Consider the following 21,251-nt stretch of genomic DNA (forward strand, 5'->3'; position numbering starts at 1 on the left):
TTTTCCCATGAATTTCTCTATTCCATGTGTCGTGGTTTAAACCCAACCACAAACCTCTTTTGCTCACTCCCCCCCTTCTTGCCCTCCCCCTGCTTCTGGAGGGACGGAGAGAAGAATCGAAAAGAATGCAACTCCCACGGGTTGAGATAAGAACAGTTTAGTAACTAAGGTATAACACAAACCACTGCTGCTGCCACCAATAATAATAATGCTAAAGGAAATAACAAGAGGAAAGAATACAACACCTCAGCACCAGCTGACTGATAACTCGCCCCACTCCCCCCAGCCAAGCACCGACCGATACCTCGTCCAACCCTGCAGTCCCACCAGCCCTTCCGGGGTAACTCCAAGTTACCTCCTGCGCATGACGTGCTGTGGTATGGAATACCTCTTTGGTCAGTTTGGGTCAGGTGTCCTGTCTCTGCTCCCTCCCAGCCTCCCCTCCTCCCTGGCAGAGCATGAGGCTCAGAAAGTCCTTGGCCACACCAAACATTCGAGCAGCAACTGAAAACATCGGCGTTATCAGCACTGTTCCCAGGCCAAAAGATCAAAACACAGCACTGCACTAGCTCCTAAGAAGGAGAAAACTGACTGCTGCTGCTCAAACCAGGACATTATCCACCCCTTATTCCATACCATTCACGTCATGCTCAGATCCCACATCTTCAATATGCCATCACTCTTACATATATATATATACATCTACATATACACAGAGAAAAAGATCATTTCTTAGTGCATGGACCTATAAAGCTGCTGAGTCCATCTGGTCCATGATGTCAGGCTCCATCTCTTGTAACAGTCTCTCAGAGCAGGAGAGGCTGTGTGCAGTGTTCACACTCATGAATAACCTGGGCAATAGTGTCCATTGCTAAGTCCACCCCTCGATCATGAGTCCATCTCTATGTTGCATCTCTGCCCTGATGGCCTGAAGTGTCATGGCCCCCAGGCTCGAAATAATTCACTGTCCCCTTCAGCAGTTTCTGCAGCTTGTTGCTGGGGACTCCATATAGCTGCCTTCCATCTCCGACGCTTCCAAAGCACTGGAGGGGCCCAGTGGACCAGATACTCGCTCATACTGTCCCACACACACTGCCACTCATGGCTGTCCAGCCTTGGGGAAGATCTCCTGGTCCTCCCATATTGTGGTCTAACCCCAGACAAGAAGCAAACCTGACACTGCTTGACTTCTGAGATCAGACAAAATGGCCGTGGGTAGAACACGCTCTGTGTGTGTGCCACCATGCTGATCCCCATCACAATCAGCAGGCAGGTCCCAAGGGTACCCACAGGCCATTCAAACCCTTCAGAACTCTCAAACGATGCTGTACTTGTCCCTGGGGCTGGTGTAGCTGCTGTGCCTGCCGGCTCTCCCATCACCGGCTTCTCTTTCCCTGGGCGCAGCTCTTCCTCCTCTGCCTTGCTGGGAAATGCGGCGGGGACTCCTGCATCCTCCTGCGGCTCGGCGGGCGGCTGCCGGGGGACGCTCTCGGCCGCCACGAGGCTCGGCTCCTCCGCGGGGCTCGGCTCCTCGGCCGCCCCCTCCCGCTGCTCAGCAGCCGCCTTCCTCCCGGGCTCGGGCCCCGCTCCCGCCGCCGCCTGGTCCCCGGGGCCGCTCTCCCGGGCCGCTTCGGCCGCCGCCGGCTCCCGGGGCCGCTCCCCCTCGGCTCCCCGCAGCCTCACGAAGACGGAGGCGAGGACAAGGGCCAGGGCGGTGAAGAGCAGCGGGACGGCCGGGTACAAGTCCACGGCCACGTCCATCTCTCCCTGCTGCTGGAGCCCACCCGTATTACAAGCCATTGCCATAAAGTACAGTGAAACAAAAACCTTAGCCCAAGCCCCACACTTGATAAACACGAACACAGGGAATACCGGCTCTAAGTAATGTACTACATTCTGAAGCTCTGAGAGCAAGAGAAACAACTTTGAGAGCCAATAAATCAGCACTGTGACGACTATTAATCTGATCATCTCCGTCGTTATCTCAACCCTTCGTGCCCCACGTTGGGCGCCAAAAAGAACTGTCGTGGTTTAAACCCAACCACAAACCTCTTTTGCTCACTCCCCCCCTTCTTGCCCTCCCCCTGCTTCTGGAGGGACGGAGAGAAGAATCGAAAAGAATGCAACTCCCACAGGTTGAGATAAGAACAGTTTAGTAACTAAGGTATAACACAGATCACTAGTGCTACCACCAATAATAATAATGATAAAGGAAATAACAAGAGGAAAGAATACAACACCTCAGCACCAGCTGACTGATAACTCGCCCCACTCCCCCCAGCCAAGCACCGACCGATACCTCGTCCAACCCTGCAGTCCCACCAGCCCTTCCGGGGTAACTCCAAGTTACCTCCTGCGCATGACGTGCTGTGGTATGGAATACCTCTTTGGTCAGTTTGGGTCAGGTGTCCTGTCTCTGCTCCCTCCCAGCCTCCCCTCCTCCCTGGCAGAGCATGAGGCTCAGAAAGTCCTTGGCCAGACCAAACATTCGAGCAGCAACTGAAAACATCGGCGTTATCAGCACTGTTCCTAGGCCAAAAGATCAAAACACAGCACTGCACTAGCTACTAAGAAGGAGAAAACTGACTGCTGCTGCTCAAACCAGGACACCATGCCATAGTAAAACCAAAAGCAAATTTCAGTAAAACTGTACCTGGTTGCAGTCTTTATTCTATTTCTTCTTTTTATTTTATATCTTTTTTTATAGAAGCAGCCTGCTTCTGTAGCCTGTTAGAGAACGACACAATAAAGACTCCATCACATTTCAAATACTCAATTATTCATCAGATGGTAGGATCTCCAACCTTGCTTCCTGTATCTATGTTTTAGTTTACTTAAGAGAAATGACAGTGCTAAGAATGTCGGGTCAGGTGTAACACTGCTTACACAGCCACCTGTCAAGCCTCAGAGAAGATGAGAAGTAGCAAAGGCAGGAGAAACATGAAAAGACCAAGAGACAATTCGCTTGGCCTATTGGTACATAAAAAATACCAACTGTGTTAACCTTATAGTACAACGCAGTATGGGCAGGCAGGTTTTCCCAAAATGGAGAACAAGCAGATTAAGGAGCCAGACACCAATGTAACTTAATGTAAAAAATGAAGAACACGGACAAGTGGGTAACCCTTGAGCAGAAGCACACACTTCAGAATATACGAGGAGTCCTCTGAAGGGCTAGGATGCACTACACACTGCAGTTATCCTTTTTGACTCCCATTTAGAGAGTCTCCTGCCCTTTTTGCGCTGACAGACTGGTTTTAGAAAAGATCACACACAAATGAACAGTGCATGATGTATCACATGCGTGGTGGTGCATTTATGCCGTTAGCTTACTTTGCAACAACTGCTGTAAATAAACATTAGCTTTTGGACTAACCAAAAGCCTGACAATGGTAACATAAGCAATGTGGGTGATAGGATCAAATGAAACCTGATGAAGTTTGCCAATGATCACAATGCCGCGTTGGATGGGGCTTTGAGCAATCTGGTGTAGTGGAAGTGTCTCTGCCTGTGGCAGAGGGGTTCAAAGTACATGAGCTTTAAGTTCCCTTTCAGCCGAATCCATTCTAACTTGGGGTCCTTTCAAAGGTGGCTGGAGATCAGGTCTGTGTTAATGCCATGACATGAGATCTGCAGCTGCTTTCAGTTCTGCACGACTCTGAGCAGCCTTTTCGGAACAAACCCCAACCAATAAGGAAGGTAAATACCAGCTTTGCTGGGACTCTGCCTGGTGCTGCTCTTGCAGAAGTGACTCTGGGAGCTGTTTCAGCAGCACATTTTTGCTTCTGGCGTGTAAAGTTCAAGCGTGCTGCTTGTTAAAACATTTTTTCCTTCTTTTAAAGAATTCTTTTACCGCCTCAGGCAGTGGCAGGCATGGCTTCACTTACAGAAGTTAAAATGTAGTAAATACCTTGTAGATTTTCACCTCGGGGAAGGCGTTCTTACTGGTTGTATTTCAATGAGACATTAAAACACATGCTTGTGTGCATTTTTTAAATTGCTGTCATTTCTCTCTGCACACCAGGCAGCAAAAGCTGATGCTGCAGAGGTTGATACTGTAGTTTTTAACACGAGACCGTCAGAAGAATGGTCGGTTCTCTTGTTGCTCATGTTTAAATCCACACCCTTAAGCTGTGATTCAGCAAATTCCCAGAGTAACACTGGTTTGAAGCCCGGGTTCCTCCTTGTCCTGTCCTGCCGGGGGTGGATTTCCTCTTGAGAAGCCAATGAACAAAAGCTTATTTATTTCTGGACGTGGTGAAGGGGAAACTTGCTCCAGCATCTCTCCACCTCTTCCTGCAGAGTGCTAGCTCTCTTTTGCACTGATCAGGTCATGATTGAAAATGGAAGTGAGCAGCAGCAGAGCTGGGGTATAAAAATTGTTTCAAACGGTGCTCCCTGGCTCTGTTCCACACCTCATAAAGAATAGCTCTCACCTCATTTTAGCTACGAAGACAAGCAAAAGCAAGCTGCCTGTGTCTTTCTTCAGCAAACCTAAGTGCTCTCTCAGAGAGGCAGGATTGAGCACTCTCTTAACTGACATTACCAGGAAAAACACTCGCTTTCTTCTTTTGGCTGCAATTTTTGTGCTACAGTTGCGGCAGCATCTTGATGGGGAAGCTGATCTCCAAAGAGCGGCGCAAAAGAGATGCTCGAGTTGTCATGCTGGGGCTCGACTTGGCTGGCAAATCCACCCTTCTGTACAAACTCAAGAGCGGCCAGGCTGTGGAGACCTGCCCAACGGTTGGCTTCAACGTGGAGACTCTGCAGACACCCTGTGGTGTATCCTTCACCCTCTGGGACATTGGCGGACAAGGAAGCCTGCGGGCAAGCTGGCCTGACTACCTGGAGGACACGAACACCCTCATCTTCGTGCTCGACAGCACAGACACAGCGCGGCTGCCTGAGGCAGCAGCAGCGCTGGAGGATGCCCTGAGCCACCCCAGCATGGCTGGCATCCCCGTCCTCCTGCTGGCCAACAAGCAGGAGGTGCCGGGAGCGCTGGCTCCGGCCGAGCTGGGGGAGAAGCTGTGCTGGGGGCAGCTGGCTAGACGCCGCTGGGTGCTTCGGGGGTGCAGTGCCCACACTGGGCAAGGCCTGCAGGAAGTCCTGGCCATCCTGGGATTGCTGCTGCGGGGTCTGGAGCAGAGCTTCCCATCCCAAGAGGAGCCCTTCACAGGGCCAGTGGGGAGCAGGCAAGCTCCAGAGCAAACCTGAACCTCAGGACCATCTTTCCCAATCATGGAGGATCCCGGCCTCTGGGTACCCCCTAACCTGAGCAGATCTGCAGCTGGCACACACCATGGAACGCCCAGCCACTCACCACTGGAACCAACCAAGATGACCTCTGAGCAAAACTCCCATCATGGAGCATTCTTGGCCCTGTCTCTTGGACTCTCATCACCGGCTACAGTTTATCTGCTTTTGCCAGGCTCTGTTCATCCATTGTGTGCGTGTCCAGTGCTTCAGCAGGGATGCTTTTTGTCAGATCGATATAAACTATAACAGAGATGTGCACCACAGACAGAAGAGGCTTTATTCTTTCTGTGGCTCCCAGCCCAGATGCAGATATCCTGATGGGGTGATCCCCACAGGGGGTGTTTGAATGTGTCCCACGCTGCTTCTGTCTCAGCTTGAATCACATGTTCATTGGCTGGAAAAGCAAACAGCCTCTAAAAGAAATGGCTAAATGGGAGCAGCAGAAGTGCAGGACTTGAAATGTCTAATGGCTAATTGATGTTAGTGCAGTATCTGCAGGTATAAACTTCAAGCCATGGAAGCAAGTAAGGATTCGATGGTGTAATGCGGTTTGAGGATGTGTATATAATTTCTGCATTTCTTATTCTGGGTCTTTCTTTTCTACTCTCCGCTTTTATCCAAACTGATTTAATGAAAATGGACCTCATCTTCCTTGTATTTTATTTAAATATGAAGAAATTAAACCTGACTTCTAGATGTTGGAAACACATCTGCATGGCCAGTCAACCTCTAGATATCCTCATGGTGGTCTGAACAGCCAAGATGAAATCTCATCTCTCAGACTTCTTGCAACTGGACAAGACCACTCTATGTGCAAGGACTGGTAACCATGGGCACTTATGAGCACAGGCGGGTTGGCAACCAAAGGGACCTCCACACTCAGCTGCATCAGAGTAGCTGAAATGCCCCTGGCAGCTCACGATGGGGCTGGGTGGGTCCCTTATTGCAGTAGTGGTCTTTGTCCAACCCTGCTCAGCCTACACAGAATATGTGCCTGAGGGCTCCCTGTACCCAAAATGCTGGTTTTCATTTTTAAATTAAGGAATGTCGTAGTATTCCCTACTTAATTATGGAATGAATGGAAGGGGTGGGGGGAAAGGGGAGAAAGGACACAATGTTTTCAGGCAGCAGAAATCATCTGCTTTCAAGGAAGAACATATTCAACCTAGAAACACCAAGGAGAAATACACAACAAAATCTGTTCATACCAGAGCATTTTACAGTTGTGAAGGAGTTAATCACCCAGCTGTTACTGGTGCTGTTAGCCTCATTTCATAGAAGGCAGCAGCTGGAATAAGAGAGCTTAAATGGTCATGAAGAAATAGAATCTGACATTTATAGGAAGATATCAATAAAAGTAATCCTTCCCAATGGAAAAAGTCTTGGGTTTTTTTTACCTGTGTTAATGTAGAACTAGTATATGCTATAAAATAGTGCTCCTATGTTGATCTGGCCAAAGTGATCATGGTTATGAGCATACTGAGCACTGAATGGTATAATTCATTATATGACAAACCCGTGTGCATGGTAAGGACAAAATCACGTCTTTAAATCTTTGCAGTTAACATCAGCAGGTTGATCTGCCTTTGGCTTGCTGTAGGTGCCCTTGTTTGTTTGTAACACACAAGTCTCCAATGCACATGTTGAGTGTTTGACTGTCAGAGCCAGACCAAGCAGTTTTTGTGAGACAAACCAAGTGGCAATACCTATACACAGATGAACAAACTCAGGTTATCTGTGCAGCCTGGTTGCTGGTACATGAAAAAGTCACATCTTCTTGGTGCCCCATCTGGCTATTTTGAACACCAGTCCCAGAGGCACAAGCCAAAATACTCTTGTGTTGCATTGCCATGCCAAAAAGAAACCTCCTTACTGAATTCAAGGTGTTTTGGTCTTGTGTCTCACTGGTACAAGGCAGAGTATTGTGCATTAGCATGGGGGATCAGCAATAGTTTAAACTCAGACTGAGGAGTTGTCCTGATGATGTTTTACTCTTAATGATGTTTGAGCATTTGACTCTACAGGACTGTCTGATGGTGATTGAAAAAGGCACTGAAGCCTTCCCATTACCCCGTGAGTGTTTTTTGAGCCCTTTAAAGAGAAAAAATAGGCTCTTTTGGCAGCAAGTAGAGGTAACCACCAGTCTTTGTTAGACACCACCAATTAAAAATCAAAACAGCAAGGTAGGAGGTGGGGAAGAAGGGGTTGTTCTTGGCACTGGAACCCTGAATGCCTGACACTGATGAAGCAACATCCTGGTTACTGAAAATGTTCACTTCCCCTGAAGCAGTAACTTGGCAAAATACGCCATCTCATGGGGCATCATGTGATTTACCATCCTTGTTTTCCGGAATGAGGCTTTTCTGGACACCCGGTCTCATTACTCAGTTCATTTATGCCATTGTTGGAGACTGTCAAAACGATGATGGGTCATAATATCTGAAACAGCAACGCAGAGTTTACTTCTAATTATTTGCTTTTTCCTCCTGCATTGAAAGCATGTTGAAACAAGTCAATCTAACGAGCCCTGCACTGCTCTAATCAACAGCTTGTGGGACACTCTGCAGCAGCACTTGCATGCTTCAGTGTCAAAAGCGCTGCCTGGTTCAAAGGGAGCAGCATGGAGGTTTGCAGGAAAGAGCCAGCTCTGGGGAGGGATGTTTGTTACCTCTTTTTCCTGGTAATTCTGCAGGAGAACCTCTGCCACACAGAGCAGTATTAATCCCTTAAACATCTATGCTCACAGACTCCGGCCAGGAGGGCACCCTTAGACTTGCAGTCTCCATCCTCCATGTGATAGATGTCACAGCCTCTGCGCCAGTTCCAGAATAACAGTTTCTCTCTTAGTAGCAGGAAAAGAAAAATCTTTTGGACACTTCCTTGTTTCAGGTTCCTCACAAATTTGAAGCGTCCTTTGGGTTTTTGGCCCCAGAGCCCACTCTGGTTGCTCAGGATCTCCCTTTAGTGGCTTTTCTGGATGTTAACTCCATCCACTTGCTATCCCTGATGCTGGCTGTTTCAAAGCCAGAGGGAGACCTTTAGAAAAGCAGCCTGCTTCTCTTTTATTTCCTTCTATTTTTCCTTCTGCGTTTTGTTCCTTTCGCCCCACCACCCCAGCAACAAGTATTTGCTTGGGAATAGTTTCACTGCTGTTTCCCCCCCACCCCCTTGTTGTAACTGGCCTCCCACCTCCAGACTTTGCTAGTAGCTTCCTACAGCTGCATCAGCTCTCTTTAATGGAGCTGGTCAGTTAATGTGGTCTGCTTTTCTGTGATCATGAACCTGGTGGCTATGAGCTAAATGTATTGGCAAAAGTGGCCAGCTCCTAAGATAGCAAGGTTTGGAAAAAACATCTGGTCCAAAACCCTGCTTAAATCAGGTTTCCCAATGCCTCGTGCAGCAGTTTTGAATGTCTCCAAGGACAGAGGTTCAACAACCCAACACTTTCAGAGGCACTCTGGTATGTATTAGCCTTTACAGTAACATAACTGGAATCCATAACTGTGCATTACTCTTCCCAGCCACCGCTCCACTGAGAAGAGCCGTACTGGAAAGTATCTGCCTTTCTTTGGAGCTCTCAGAGCAGTCTCCGTTGCCCAGGCCCATCAGCTCCTCTAGTCCTGGGACCTCCCATCCCTTCTCTGTGTTGTGGGGATCACTGCAGTGGGAGCTGCCTTTGTGTCCTTCTGCCTCTTTGAAGGAAACCGAGACACTTCAGCCGTCTTTCACACTGTTTATGGAATCATACAATGCCAGACTGGTTTGGGTTGGAAGGCACCTTAAAGTGCATCCAGTTCTCAACCCCCTGCCATGGGCAGGGACACCTTCCACTAGAGCGGGTTGCTCCAAGCCCCGTCCAAGCTGGCCTTGAGCACTGCCAGGACCAGGGCAGCCACAGCTTATGAAAAGGCATAGTTAATTACTCACTGATTTACTAGCCTTTCTGAGGAGCTGCTTTTCAAAGCAGCTTCAACAAACCCTCGTCATGACTATAAACCCAGCACAGATTTCTGCTGGAATTCTTGACAAGAAGTTTTCCATTTGCTCCCAGAGAGAAGGAGACAGCGAGCTGGGAAAAACCAACAAAACAACAACCAGTGTTAAAACCAGCACAGGAAGGATAATTCACCTTTTCCCCTTCCTTTCACCGGTGCAGGAAGGATGAGTCACCTTTCCCCGGCCTCTTCACAACTTCCCTGTTTCAGCTGTTCTATGACATGAAACGGTTTCTCTTTGCGCATTGGCTGATTTCTGCTCCTGGCACCATTTCTTTGTTCAGGGATGCACCTACCTGCCACCTGACCTGCCCTTACTGATGGAGCTTCTCTGATGGGTTTCACCACGGTCTTGCTGAGGGGTCTGAGATCAGAGGGGAACCGTGTGATGCCAGGGCTGCAGGGCAAGGGCACGATTGGGTGACAGAGAGCTCTTTAAAGAGGGAACAGGCAGTGAGAGCAAGCTGTGACCTGCTGTAATGATGGAAAGAGCGTTAGGGCAGCAGTCAGGGACCTGGGAAACAGCTGGGGAAGAAAAGGCAATAAGAACTCAAAGGAAAACCCTAAGAAGTGCTCTCTTTTCAAACACAACATGAAAAAAGATTGAAAATACAAACCTTTAGTGAGGGGTCAGGCTGTACAATGCAGTGGAATGTCTGAATTATCACTTTAGTGCACCTAACAGCTGTAAATTAATTTCCTCCTCTTAGAGAAACCCTGAAATACCACCTATAAAGATTCAGCACATGTAACTCACAAAGAAAAAACAAGGAGCAAAGCCACGTGTGACACCACATCTTAAATAACATTATTAGTGTCGTCAAATGGTATTAAAAGCCGATTATGACTATGGCAAATGATGACCTGTTTGAGACACTGCACCCTTCCAAAGGTTAACTAACCGGCCCTCATCTGAACTTCCCAACACTTGGTTTTCTCGTGGCGCACGTGCTTGACTTAACGCTCCTGAGGCGTTGTCAAAAGCACCAGGTGAAGGCCGATGTCTGGGCGAGGACCTCAGCGGTGCGTGCGTGGCTGGGAGCGTGTCATCCCCACACCTGGTACTTCGCACAAAAGGGACAAAGAAAGCTAAATCAGCCAACTGCTGTGAAAGGTGACGCCAGCCTGGTGGTTCCTTGGAACTGGGTGATCTTTAAGGTCCCAGCTAACCCAAACCGTTCTGCGATTCCATGGTGTCAGCCTACATTTAACAGCAGAAAGATTTGGCCTTAAAGACAGGAGAGAAATGTGAAAACGTGAATCCTACAGGTCTAGAAATGGAAGTTTGTTAAACTCTATGATTCTTCTTGATGGAACCTGGGGACTGCTGCTCATGCTACGGGTGTTCCTCAGAGCCCTTCAGCCTATCCATTTTTGGCTCTTAACCTCAACCCCAATCACCTAAACAGGGAGAACCGCTGTAAGCAGTGAAGTGTTAACACTTGGGGGGCTCTTGTCCCCTCTCAGAAACCATCGTAAGAACCGGTTGCTGGACTGCATCAATGTCAGTGCTCCTTCCGGGCTAAGTTTGTGTGAGAGCTAAACCTGGCAGCAGAGAGGCAAAAGCTCCTCGCTGGGCAGGTTTCACTGCCAGCTGCATTGGGCTGACCTCCCAGGTCAGGCTGTTCGCCTCTGTTACACCTGAGAAACTCTGTGTGCGTAACTCCCTCCTGACTTACTCAGTGTGGTTGCTTGGAGTTGTGAAGTGGGTGGCTGCATGGAGCACGGATCGCTCCTGCTTCTGGGAAGATCTTTGTCCTGAAGCTACAGCGTGGGACATGATTACTGCTCCATTACTGCGTGGGACAAGGCTACTGCTCTACTGGCGGCGGCTTATTCCCATGCACTGTATGTGCTGGGTTCAGTTGCTGAATACAGAGATGTGCAGTGCTGGGAATGCATGATGCTAGTTATACTAAGTATAAATAACCCTAAATCCAGGCAGGACATGATGAAACCAAACAGTCTGGCACCAACTTCCTCATTTTCTTGAGTCAGTAGTTGATGACTTGAATGAGGCAGCCTGGTTTGGGGCTAGCTTTAGTTTTGCAGCTGAAACTTCCTGCACTGCCCTTGGTTTATAGGGTCTGGAGGGGTTGCTTGGCTGGGCTATTTTTTTTTTTACAGGTGTGTTATTTGCATTGCTGCTTTACTTTCTTTTCCCTTTTTAAAAGGTTGACATGACTTTCAGTGCAGGACTTGTACCAGCAGCATGGGTACAACATGCTGACGTGAAATTCACAGTAAGTATGTTCTCAAAAGCTCCTTCCTTGTGCCTGTTTTCTTTCCTGGGGGACATCACCTTCAAGAAAATGGCAGGAAGCTCCAGTAAGTTCCAGCACCAAAATGAGTCTCAAATCATTTATTTAGGAGGCATCTCCCATGAGGAAGACAACAGGGGCTGTGTGGCTGGAGCAGTGGTGGCCATGAACTGGGTGGCAGGAGGACCCAGTCTCGCAGACGAGATCGAAGTGACAGCAGAAGCAGGGCAAGCCAGAGCCAGCCCTGAGGACACATAGGGCACAGCCTGCCATAAGCTAATCTGCGGCATTTTTGACTTCTCCCTCTGGCCGAGGCCCTGATCTTTCCCAGAGAGTTAAGACTCTAAGGTCCTGTTCTCCAGCAGTTTTCCTGCATTAGTATTTTCATGTCAGCAGCAGCACATGAGCTCCCATGCAGTGCTAATGGGATCTTCAGCTCTGCAAGGGGAGGGAACAACAAGGTCATTTGTTACTTCTGCTGATGGTGCTGGGGGGATAAATAGCAATGTGAGGGATTATTTTTACTGTGGGATGCAGATAGAGTGCAGAAAAGAACAACAAAAACATTGAGGCTGTTTTCTATATCGAAGACAGAGCAGCGTCTGATAGAAGGCAGTCACAAGTGCTTCTTCCAGGGTGAAGATTCAGGAGAATAATGGTCTCTCTAAGGGGGAAAGCTCAGAAGGAGACAAGGGACTGAAACAGCTCCCTCCTGCCAGGCTGTGGTGCCTGTGTTGCCCAAAGCCCTAGTATTGCCTGCAGCCATCTCCAGCAGCTCATGGCCCCAGCCCTCCCAGTCATTCCCATGTGCAGTCTTTGAAGAGATACTTTTCCTCAGGGGCACAGTGGATGTTGACCCCATCCCTCCTGGGGCAGCTCTGGAGGCTCAGGACCACTTTCCTGCTCCTCTCTGCTGAGCTTCCCTTGCTTTGCTGGTGACGGGTCCACCCCATCTTGCAAAAATAATGGGGCATCCTTGGGAATGCTCTATCAAATTTTGCCTTGGTATTGGCCTTCCCCCAGGAAGAGGGGGAAGCTACTTTTGCATCTTTGTGAAAGCTCCTCCCTGAGGTCTGCCATGCAGGTACCTGGCAGCTGGTGCAGTGCTGGACTCCTGCTCCAGTCCCGTACTAACCCAAACCTCTGGAACTACTGCCTGTGTTGGGGGGATGAACTTTTAGCATTGGTCTTCATTTACACTATCACCAAAGAAAATGACTACTGTTAAGTACTGTCAAAAGCCAGAAGATAATGAGGTGTAAAGTGCGTGTCTTTATGAGGAGAACAGACCCTCTCCTGATCCTATGTCCCTAGAAGATGAGGGCCGCAGCTCTGCTCTCAGCTGGTATTTTTCTTCCCAAGGACACCTCCAGTTTGTTCTTTCCCAGTCCCTCCATTTTCAAACCTCACATGGGCCTGTATGAGCTTGTCCTCTCACTGCAGAACCCAGTGGTTCAGTTAGGCAGCACATATTGCTCCTACTTCCAAGGCAAAGCAGAGCATTACTGCAGAGCTGCCAATTGCCGAGTGGTTTTTGTCTGTGTAAGTGGCTGTGGCCTATTGAAAACAGCCACATTGCCACATACAAATGTGGTTAGCCAGCACAGGCAAAAAAAATAAGTAATGAAAATCCAAGGCCTAAGGGAAAATGTAAGAACAGTTCATCCGCTCTAGCAGTTATTGCTCCTCATGGCAACCAGTAGACAGGACACTGATGCTGCCAGACTGATTTAGAGCATTAGAGCTTTGGAGGTGACAGGTGTCATACTGGGTTGGAGCAGAGATTTATGCTTCTGGTCCAACCACAGAGAGGCAGGCAGAGGTGCAAGCAAAGGAGAACATGCTTGTCAGGTCTGGGGGGACACCTTCCACTAGACCAGGTTGCTCCAAGACCCATCCAGCCTGGCCTTGAGCACTGCCAGGGATGGGGCAGCCACAGCTTCTCTCAGCAACCTGTGCCAGTGCCTCAGCACCCTTGTAGTGAAGAATTTTTTCCCAATATCTAACCCAAACCTACCCTGTTTCAGTCTAAAGCCAATACTCCTTGTTCTGTAACTACATGCCCTTGTAAAAAGCCGCTCTCCAGCTTTTGTAGTAGGCTGCCTTCAGGTATTGGATGACTGTTCTAAGGTCTCCCCAGAGCCACTTCTTGTGACAGTCTTCCAATATCTACAGGAGGCCTACAAGAGATCTACAAATATACAGAAATATAAATAGGGATATATATATATATATATATATATAGCCCTGAAACACTGAGATTACAGAGCTGGAAGTGAGTGTTACTGCTACGTGTCCAACCATGTCTGCACATCCGGCTCCTTATAAATGTTCACAAACGAGCCCTTTGGACAGAAGTCATTCCATGCGAGACGCAGGCATCAGCTTGTGTTTCAGCAGCAGTTGAAACCGTTTTTGTTTGCCTCCAAACATGCAGGAAAAAGATAGGTTTCTAACCTCTTATTTTTTAATATTTATTCTAAAGCAGTAAAGGCAACGGCTCAGAGACGTGGAACATGACAGAGACTGAGGGATGCAAAAACCTGTCTTGATGAAGCTACACGCTTTTGGGGAGTTTTGTATGTATTTTATTTAAACATGAGAACTTGACAAGTCCAAAGACAACTCCTGCCCACATTTCATCCCAAGATTTCCTGCGTGCTGCTGGGCTTACAGTGACAAAGCCTGAGACCATGCAAACCATTCTCAGAGAGCTAATGTCAAATACTCTCACAATTACAGGAATGGGGCCTGACCTCACTGCAGTCCTCCCCTTGTAAGCTAAGGTCACCATGGCAAGGAGAACAGAAGGACTTTATCTCTTACTTTCAATGTAGGCAGTATCTAGGCTTCAGAGAGCCCTAACAGGATGTAGAAGTACAAAATGCAAGGGAAACCAGCTATTAACTGTATTGAACAGAAAGGAACAGAGATGGGTCTAATCCTAGGGCAAGAGGTACCAGATTCCCTAAGTATTTCCCTGCACAAACCTAGCACTGAACTTGCTGAAGCCACTGGCGAAATATTTCAATTTCATCCTCCCTTTTCCTGTAGCAAATTTGTGTGAGGGATCGTCTGTCTTCATGAGGTAGGGTTAAAAAAAACACCAAAAGGGGAAAAAAACCACCAAAGGGGAAAAAACGCACTGCAGGTGATCAGCTTGCAAATAACCAAGATGCAGACATGAGCTCCTCGTGCTCCATTTCAGCACATCACAAAAATCCAACACCAGTTTTCCTCAGGACTCCATTTAGCAAAGAGGACAGCTAATCCATCCTCCGCATCTTCGTGCATCCCTGGCCCTGATTAATGCACATTGAGCAGCGAAGGCTAACCTCCTCCTCCTGCAGCTCCCTTGCTGTGTCCAGGGTAGACCCTTCCGACAGGGTGTCTTAATCCTTCCATGAAACTTGCTATTTCTCCTGAGCTCGCGTGGTGACATTGACCCTATTTTACTGCTGCAGATGAAGGCAGAGAGCAGTGAAGACTTTAGCCTTCATTTTAAAACATAAGAATCACGAGGTTAGTATTCTTAGGTGCAATACACAAGGCTGTAATGTCCCCAATACGTATTTTAAAAACTGAGGTTGAGAAAAGTAACTCCTATGCTCCTTTATAAAATTGATGCTGCTCAAGCAAGCTGTATCAGGAATGCATTTAAAAAGGAAGCTGCTGGTGCTGCAACAACAGCAGCTGGACACCTCTGGGTCGAGGCCAGCAGCACAGATCACATCTGCCCATTACTGCTTCTGCAGCACAAACCACAATCAGGACAGTGCAAAGCTGCTCTAGTTTGTAATCCACATCTTAACACGAGGTAGTTTTCCAGAGCAGTCTGAACTAATGCACCACCCAAAGCAGACTTGGGCAGCTCAGGCAGTCCCAGCTCAACCCTGCCTGTGCTGCTGTCGAGTTCATGGTGACAATCATCACAAATCCCTGCAGCAAAATCTCCCAAGGCTTTACCTGCTGGAGGCCACAGTTTTCTATTTTTTTTCCTTTTCATCCTGAAAAGTGCTTTCTAACAGCTTGGCATAATTTGTTGTCCTACATATGCTTGAATAGAAGCATAATTATGACACAAAAGGGAGTACTTTTTCCACTGCAAAGTAGAAGCAACGCAAGGCAACTAGGCTGCTTTGGTAGAAATAACTGGTTTGAGACACCCTCTGAATCTAGAGGGGGTAACGGTTCAGATTAGAGTAACAAAATGGGCCTGAACTATCAGCCAGTCCACTGATTTTTTTAAAGGTTTTTAAACAATATGTCTGTCAGTGGACCCGAGATGTCTCTTAAAATTCTTTATTCCAAGGTAGTGCCTGTCAAACCATCTAGGTGGATTAACTGGATGATTAACAGGTTGCCAAAAAACCACGACCATTCATTCTGTCAACTGAAAGGTGATGGAAAATAAGAGATTGAACTGCTTTTGGAAATGGGAGTTGGGTTCTTCTGAAATCTTTTATCGTTTATACACCCCTGGAAGACCATTTCCAAAGATTTAAATACAGCCCTGGAAGCTCATCTCCACCATCAACATACCCATGGAGAGAGGGTGATTCACCTGACTGACACATAGCAAGGATGGCAAAGCCATAGCTGCAGAATCACAGGCACCTTCAAGCAGTTAAAGAGGTTTTCTTCCACAGCAGCTCTCACATAATTAAAGCAGTACTAATTAGGGGGCTGCTGGACAGTGCAAGTCTGAAACCTCCAATCTATCTCTGAGCATCCCCCTTTATGGGGTCACTCATGCCTGAGGTGAGGGATGTTGTCCATCCCTTCCGGCTATGGAGTACCATGGAAGACCAGTCTCCTGCCTAAGGCTGCTCTTGATGCATGCCTCCTCCCAACACATGCTGGGCAGGAGTTGGGCTTGCTTGTACACCATCCTGAGCTTAAAATCAGTGCTGAATCAGCACTGGGAGCCTGGAAAGGACATTTCTGGAGGTAGACAAGGACTGTGAAAGCTTTAAAGTGAAGTTGCTATTTAATAGTTACACGAATCAGCTGCAGCTCACTTACCACGGCCTCGAATACGTGATTGGGAAACATCTCCTTAAAAAGTATGAAACTCCATACTGGAACAGTATCCAAAGTTTCACAGATGACTGCATTAGAGTACTTTATTCATTCTTGTATAACATACTTCAAACTTTGATGCGGAGTTCTGCTAACTAATATCTAGTCAAAGACAAAAACTCCTAAGTCAATCCATGAAGACTAAGCAGTTTCAGAATCTTCAAAATAAGTTCTTGAATTTTTTATAGTATTTGATAGCAGCTTTTTATTGGTTACAAAACCTAAGCCCATATACAAAATTAGGAACACATTTAGATGCCTCTTTGAAAGAACGTTTTAGTCTATTTTAACTGATAGTTTAAAAAAATAATAAAAACAATGCAATTTTAAACACTGTTCTGAAAACATAAAAGTGCAGCAATATACTTTGTTTCCTTTATTAACTATGAAATGGTGCAATCCCAATCAAAAGCTGATAAGGTCACAACAGAAAGAACTGAGCAAATGCTTTGTCCTGCCTTACCCAGTTCTCTGATGTTCACTTTTAATGTAATGCATTGAGTGCAAGAAAAGGATCAAATCTTCACAGTAGTGGAAAACTGTTGTTTCAGTATCAATTTGTATGTCATCTCCAGGATAATAAGCTAGTGCAGGCGGAACAGGGTATCCGTCAGTCTGTATGGCATACAGGGAGACTAAATTGAATTAGAAGGGGGAAATATTTGTTCACGTTAACATCTGCTGGAACTCTAATTTCACAAAAACTTTGTGACCTTACCTAACTTTGACTTTTTATTGTTTAGTTTTTTAGCGAACACCACACAGTTTCAAGATTTTTAGACTATAGTGTGTGAATAGGATGCAGTTACCATATGAAGCTTCAACTCAACTTTTGGGAAAAGAAAAAAGGCACAATGAACTTCAACTCAATTTTATGTGCACAAGAGTTGAAAAATCTGAGCCACCTTAAAGAGAAATTGATTCTAAAATTTATAAAACCTATAAATAATCAGAGGCCAAACCACTATATTAAAACAGATTATCTAGCAAGTAAAAATCTTGCAGTTTAAACATACGCTTGTATCCCGTTGAGATACAAGACAACTCACTCTTTAAAGTGGCTCCACCTTGGCAGATATATATTTAATGAATGCACACCTGCTATGCGTTGTTCATCAGTGGAAAAACAGCTGATCCACAAAGCTCTGATGGCATCTGTCCTTATCTTCATCACAGTAAATACAACCCACATCCAATAACTAAATTAGTTTAGATTTTTCTATCCCTTCACATCAATGCATTGGGAAATTACACCCAGTAAACAACAGCAACAAAACCAGTTTGTGTGACAGCTTACAGAATTTCAAAGTTACCAATCTTCACCCCAGCAATACCAAAATCCCTTTGAAAATGACTGGGTCAGACGATTTTCCAAAAGCAATGACCTTACATACCTTATGTAAAGTTATTTAATGTGCGCTGCACATCAGGTTGATGCTGAATAGCGGCAGCTTCCATACAGCCTCACACGTCAACCAGTTTGTATCTTTTTTTAATCATGTGAATAAGATTTGAGACTAACTTCCGAATTACTCTTCCGATACTCCAAGAATGAAGCTTTTATGACGCTTCTAAGTAGTTGCTGGTTTGTTGCCAACCACATCATCATAAGCACTGATTACTAAGTAAAAAATAGTTTAAGACTAAATTACAGTAAACATGAAAGCTCCACAGTTTAAACCCAATATAAATCAACCATATCCAATTATCAATTTAAAACAAAATATATTGACTACTGAAAGTTGAAAGCAAGATTCTTTGTAACTAATACATTTTTGGACAGATATTTTTTTCTTTTTCTACAGTCTGGGACTCTTGCTTTCAGCTTAAACAGAAGTTCAAGTCCATAACAGGTTGTAGCTCAGGTAAAATACCATGCACAGCATTTGATTACTTCAAAACAGCAGGAACACACAGGCTGAAGTGAGTGGTCAAATAGGGCTCGCTGTTCTCAAAAATTAGGTATAATGGCAAAAGCTTTACCAGTCCAAATCTACAGTTCGTTCTCCAACCCTGGTTTCTGAGGCAGTTAATGAACACACATCAATTACTGACAGCTGAAGTAGTTTTTTTGTTTTAAACTTAAGTGTTTAATCAATTGCCAAGTGTTTGTTTGTTTCTGTTTAAGTTACTTTTATTTCAGTTTCACCAATGAAATTCATTTGGCTTGCATTTTTGAATCTATTCTTCCACATAAAGTATATGAAAATATGTTTGTGGAGGACGATGATGGAGGCTCAGCGAAACTGGGCCCCTGTAAAGTCTTCCAAAATGTATGCATCATACCAAAGTGTCTTGATCCACAGCGCACCGTTTTCCAAAGAAGCTACTTTTCCGTGGAAAGCCAATGTGCCACCACTATGGAATATTCTTAACAAAACTGCAGATTGCGGTTTTCAGCATGTGGCACCAGGAAAAAGGCAAAAAAAGGTGGTTGGGACTGTTAAAAAGAATTCTGGAACAGTTTGAGAGATCATGCATATGCATTTACAGTCCATGTGATAGTGATGTTTGGCAACTGCAAAGTGACCGATACATGGCTTGCTTTAGAAGCATCAAAACGAAGAGGCATGTGTGTCTTGGAGCCTTTTGTTTCTTCACTTGGTAGCCATCTGGTGGTGCTTCATTTTGGTGTGGGACAGAGAAGCTGCACTTTTTTCGACTTAAAAATTAAATTCTTTTGTTTGAAGGTTGGCTGTTGGGTCGAAGTTGTAAGTACCTCCTTGAGTGGCTTCAGGAATGAGACTGGGATCTTCGTCGATCTATAAAATACAACAACAAAAACACGTGAGAGGCCAATTCCCTGCACAGTTCAGTATGCGTAGAAGAGATTCACAAATGCCAATCTTTTTTTTCTTTTTTAATATTATTGCAATAAAATTAGATCAGTTTTTCAAATCCCATTTCTCAGATATGTTGAAAAAGAACAACACATCAAATCTGTTCTAATACCATCAGGGAAACAAAAAATTGTAACGGTTAGAGACCAGGTTGCTGCTTGGTCAAAACAGCTACTATTTTAGCTGTGTGATTCAATTTTCAGTGCCAATTTTTAGTACTTCTGGAGCTGGCTGATCACTGGTTATGAATTCCAAAATCAGTTTTGTACTTTCTCCCGTTATTTTTTTTTTCAACATGAAAATAATCTCTATCAGCAGCTGACAGAAATACTTATATAAAGCTTAAAAGAGTACTCAGTATCTCCTGTTGGAATCTGATGGATTCTTACACATTTCAGAGCAGTTTTTTATATAGCTCTCACAAGCCAAGCTGATTTTTTTAGAATCCAAAAGCACATCATTACTCTATGTATACAGAATGAAAGGCATCAGTATCCAACTTCACCCAACTTCCTCAGAGCTGTTAGAATGTAGGTATTTACCACCCCTAGGAACAGCAAATAGCATGATCAGTATTATCAATATGCATAACTTCAAATGCTACCCATCCTCCTCCAACCACCAGCTGCATCTATCCTCCAAACATGCCACCTCTACAAAGCAGGCTGCAGGAACCACTTGTGTCAAACCATGTGTCATTCTGAAGAAGGTTAAGAGCTTTTATGTGGGGGGTCCAAGCTTTCTGAGATCTGACTTTGGAGTAGTCCAAAGTCAGAAATGACTCATCTAAAATCTTTGTTTCTCTTTATTTTGGGAGACAATACCTAAATTGGAGGGTAAAGTTAAGGCCTTTGGTGATGGCAACGATCTGCATGAGCAAGGGTGGGGCATGTCATGCCCAAATGAAGATCAAATCTGGTTTCAGAATGCTTTGCAAAATGTTTGCCAGTTGATAAATTAGTACTTCTGCCTTCTGCAGTACTACAAAATAGCGTTACCTAAGTTCACATGCCTCTGACACAATAAACTGAAATCAGGAAGCCATTAGTGCTGGTCCTTTACAAAGCTGTGCACTCTATAGGGCTCAGCAAAGGAGCAGATGGGATTAAAAGTGAAGGGATATCTAGTAGCCAGCAAAATCCCATGAGAATACAGAAGATCCTGAAGTGACAGAAGGCAGGAATACTCATGGGCAGTCAATCTTGACACTGGCAAGCAGGATAACATAACCAGGCTCTTACCAACCTAGGGCAATTTGGATTTTCTTTTTTTTTTTTTTTTCCCTTTTCTTTTCACTAATCCTCAAATGATATGGGTTATTTTCCTACTTGTAATTACCACCTGAAAATTTGTCTGGTTTTATGTCTGAACTCCTATCTTCCAGTCATGGAATTTCTACCATTTTAAGTTTTACAAGCCCCAGAAAACATGGTAAAAGTATAAACAATAATCTGAAGTAAAGTCTTGCTCCTGAGTAAAGGAGCTGAATTCAGCAGATCAAGCACAAATTAAATTGCATTTAAGTAAGAAGGAAATGCACAAAAGGGAGCACTAACTCCTAAAAGAGATATTTTTCAACCCTCCCCACTAGACTCTTTGGTTTCAGCTACAAAAGTCTTGGAGTTATTCTGGAGACTATTAGACACTGCTCACAGACTCATTACAAGCATAGAGAGCTTTTCGCATATCTCAACTTCCGCTGACTAACTTTGCAATCCCATGATGGGCCCAAGAACTGAAAATTAACAAGTCCTAAAGTTAGAGCTGGTATCTGGAGCTCAATTTAAGAGGAACTGAAGACATAGCTCTGCTAG

General features: G+C 45.6%; 2 protein-coding genes across 3 annotated transcripts in view; one reads left to right on the plus strand and one right to left on the minus strand.

Annotated features, from left to right (window-relative positions):
• Positions 1–4,131: 4,131 nt before the first annotated feature.
• On the plus strand, positions 4,132–6,638 carry ARL11 (ADP ribosylation factor like GTPase 11). Its single transcript, XM_065675832.1, has one exon. It carries the CDS (start codon positions 4,612–4,614, stop codon positions 5,215–5,217), a length of 606 nt encoding a protein of 201 aa, XP_065531904.1. The 5' UTR covers positions 4,132–4,611; the 3' UTR covers positions 5,218–6,638.
• Positions 6,639–16,627: 9,989 nt separating this feature from the next.
• Positions 16,628–21,251, minus strand: part of KPNA3 (karyopherin subunit alpha 3) — a 53,818-nt gene continuing 49,194 nt past the window's right edge. For both annotated transcript variants that reach the window (XM_065678284.1, XM_065678285.1), the window contains exon 17: positions 16,628–19,359. In XM_065678284.1, coding sequence (XP_065534356.1) covers positions 19,261–19,359 — 99 coding nt within the window. In that variant the 3' untranslated portion in view covers positions 16,628–19,260. The remainder of the gene's footprint in view (positions 19,360–21,251) is intronic.

This window comes from Lathamus discolor, chromosome 4 (assembly GCF_037157495.1).
Source record: "Lathamus discolor isolate bLatDis1 chromosome 4, bLatDis1.hap1, whole genome shotgun sequence".
Classification (NCBI taxonomy): Eukaryota; Metazoa; Chordata; class Aves; order Psittaciformes; family Psittacidae; genus Lathamus; species Lathamus discolor.

What these genes read in the sequence shown, in the direction of transcription:
- ARL11 (XM_065675832.1), top strand. Translation starts at nt 4,612, where the DNA reads ATGGGGAAGCTGATCTCCAAAGAGCGGCGCAAAAGAGATGCTCGAGTT.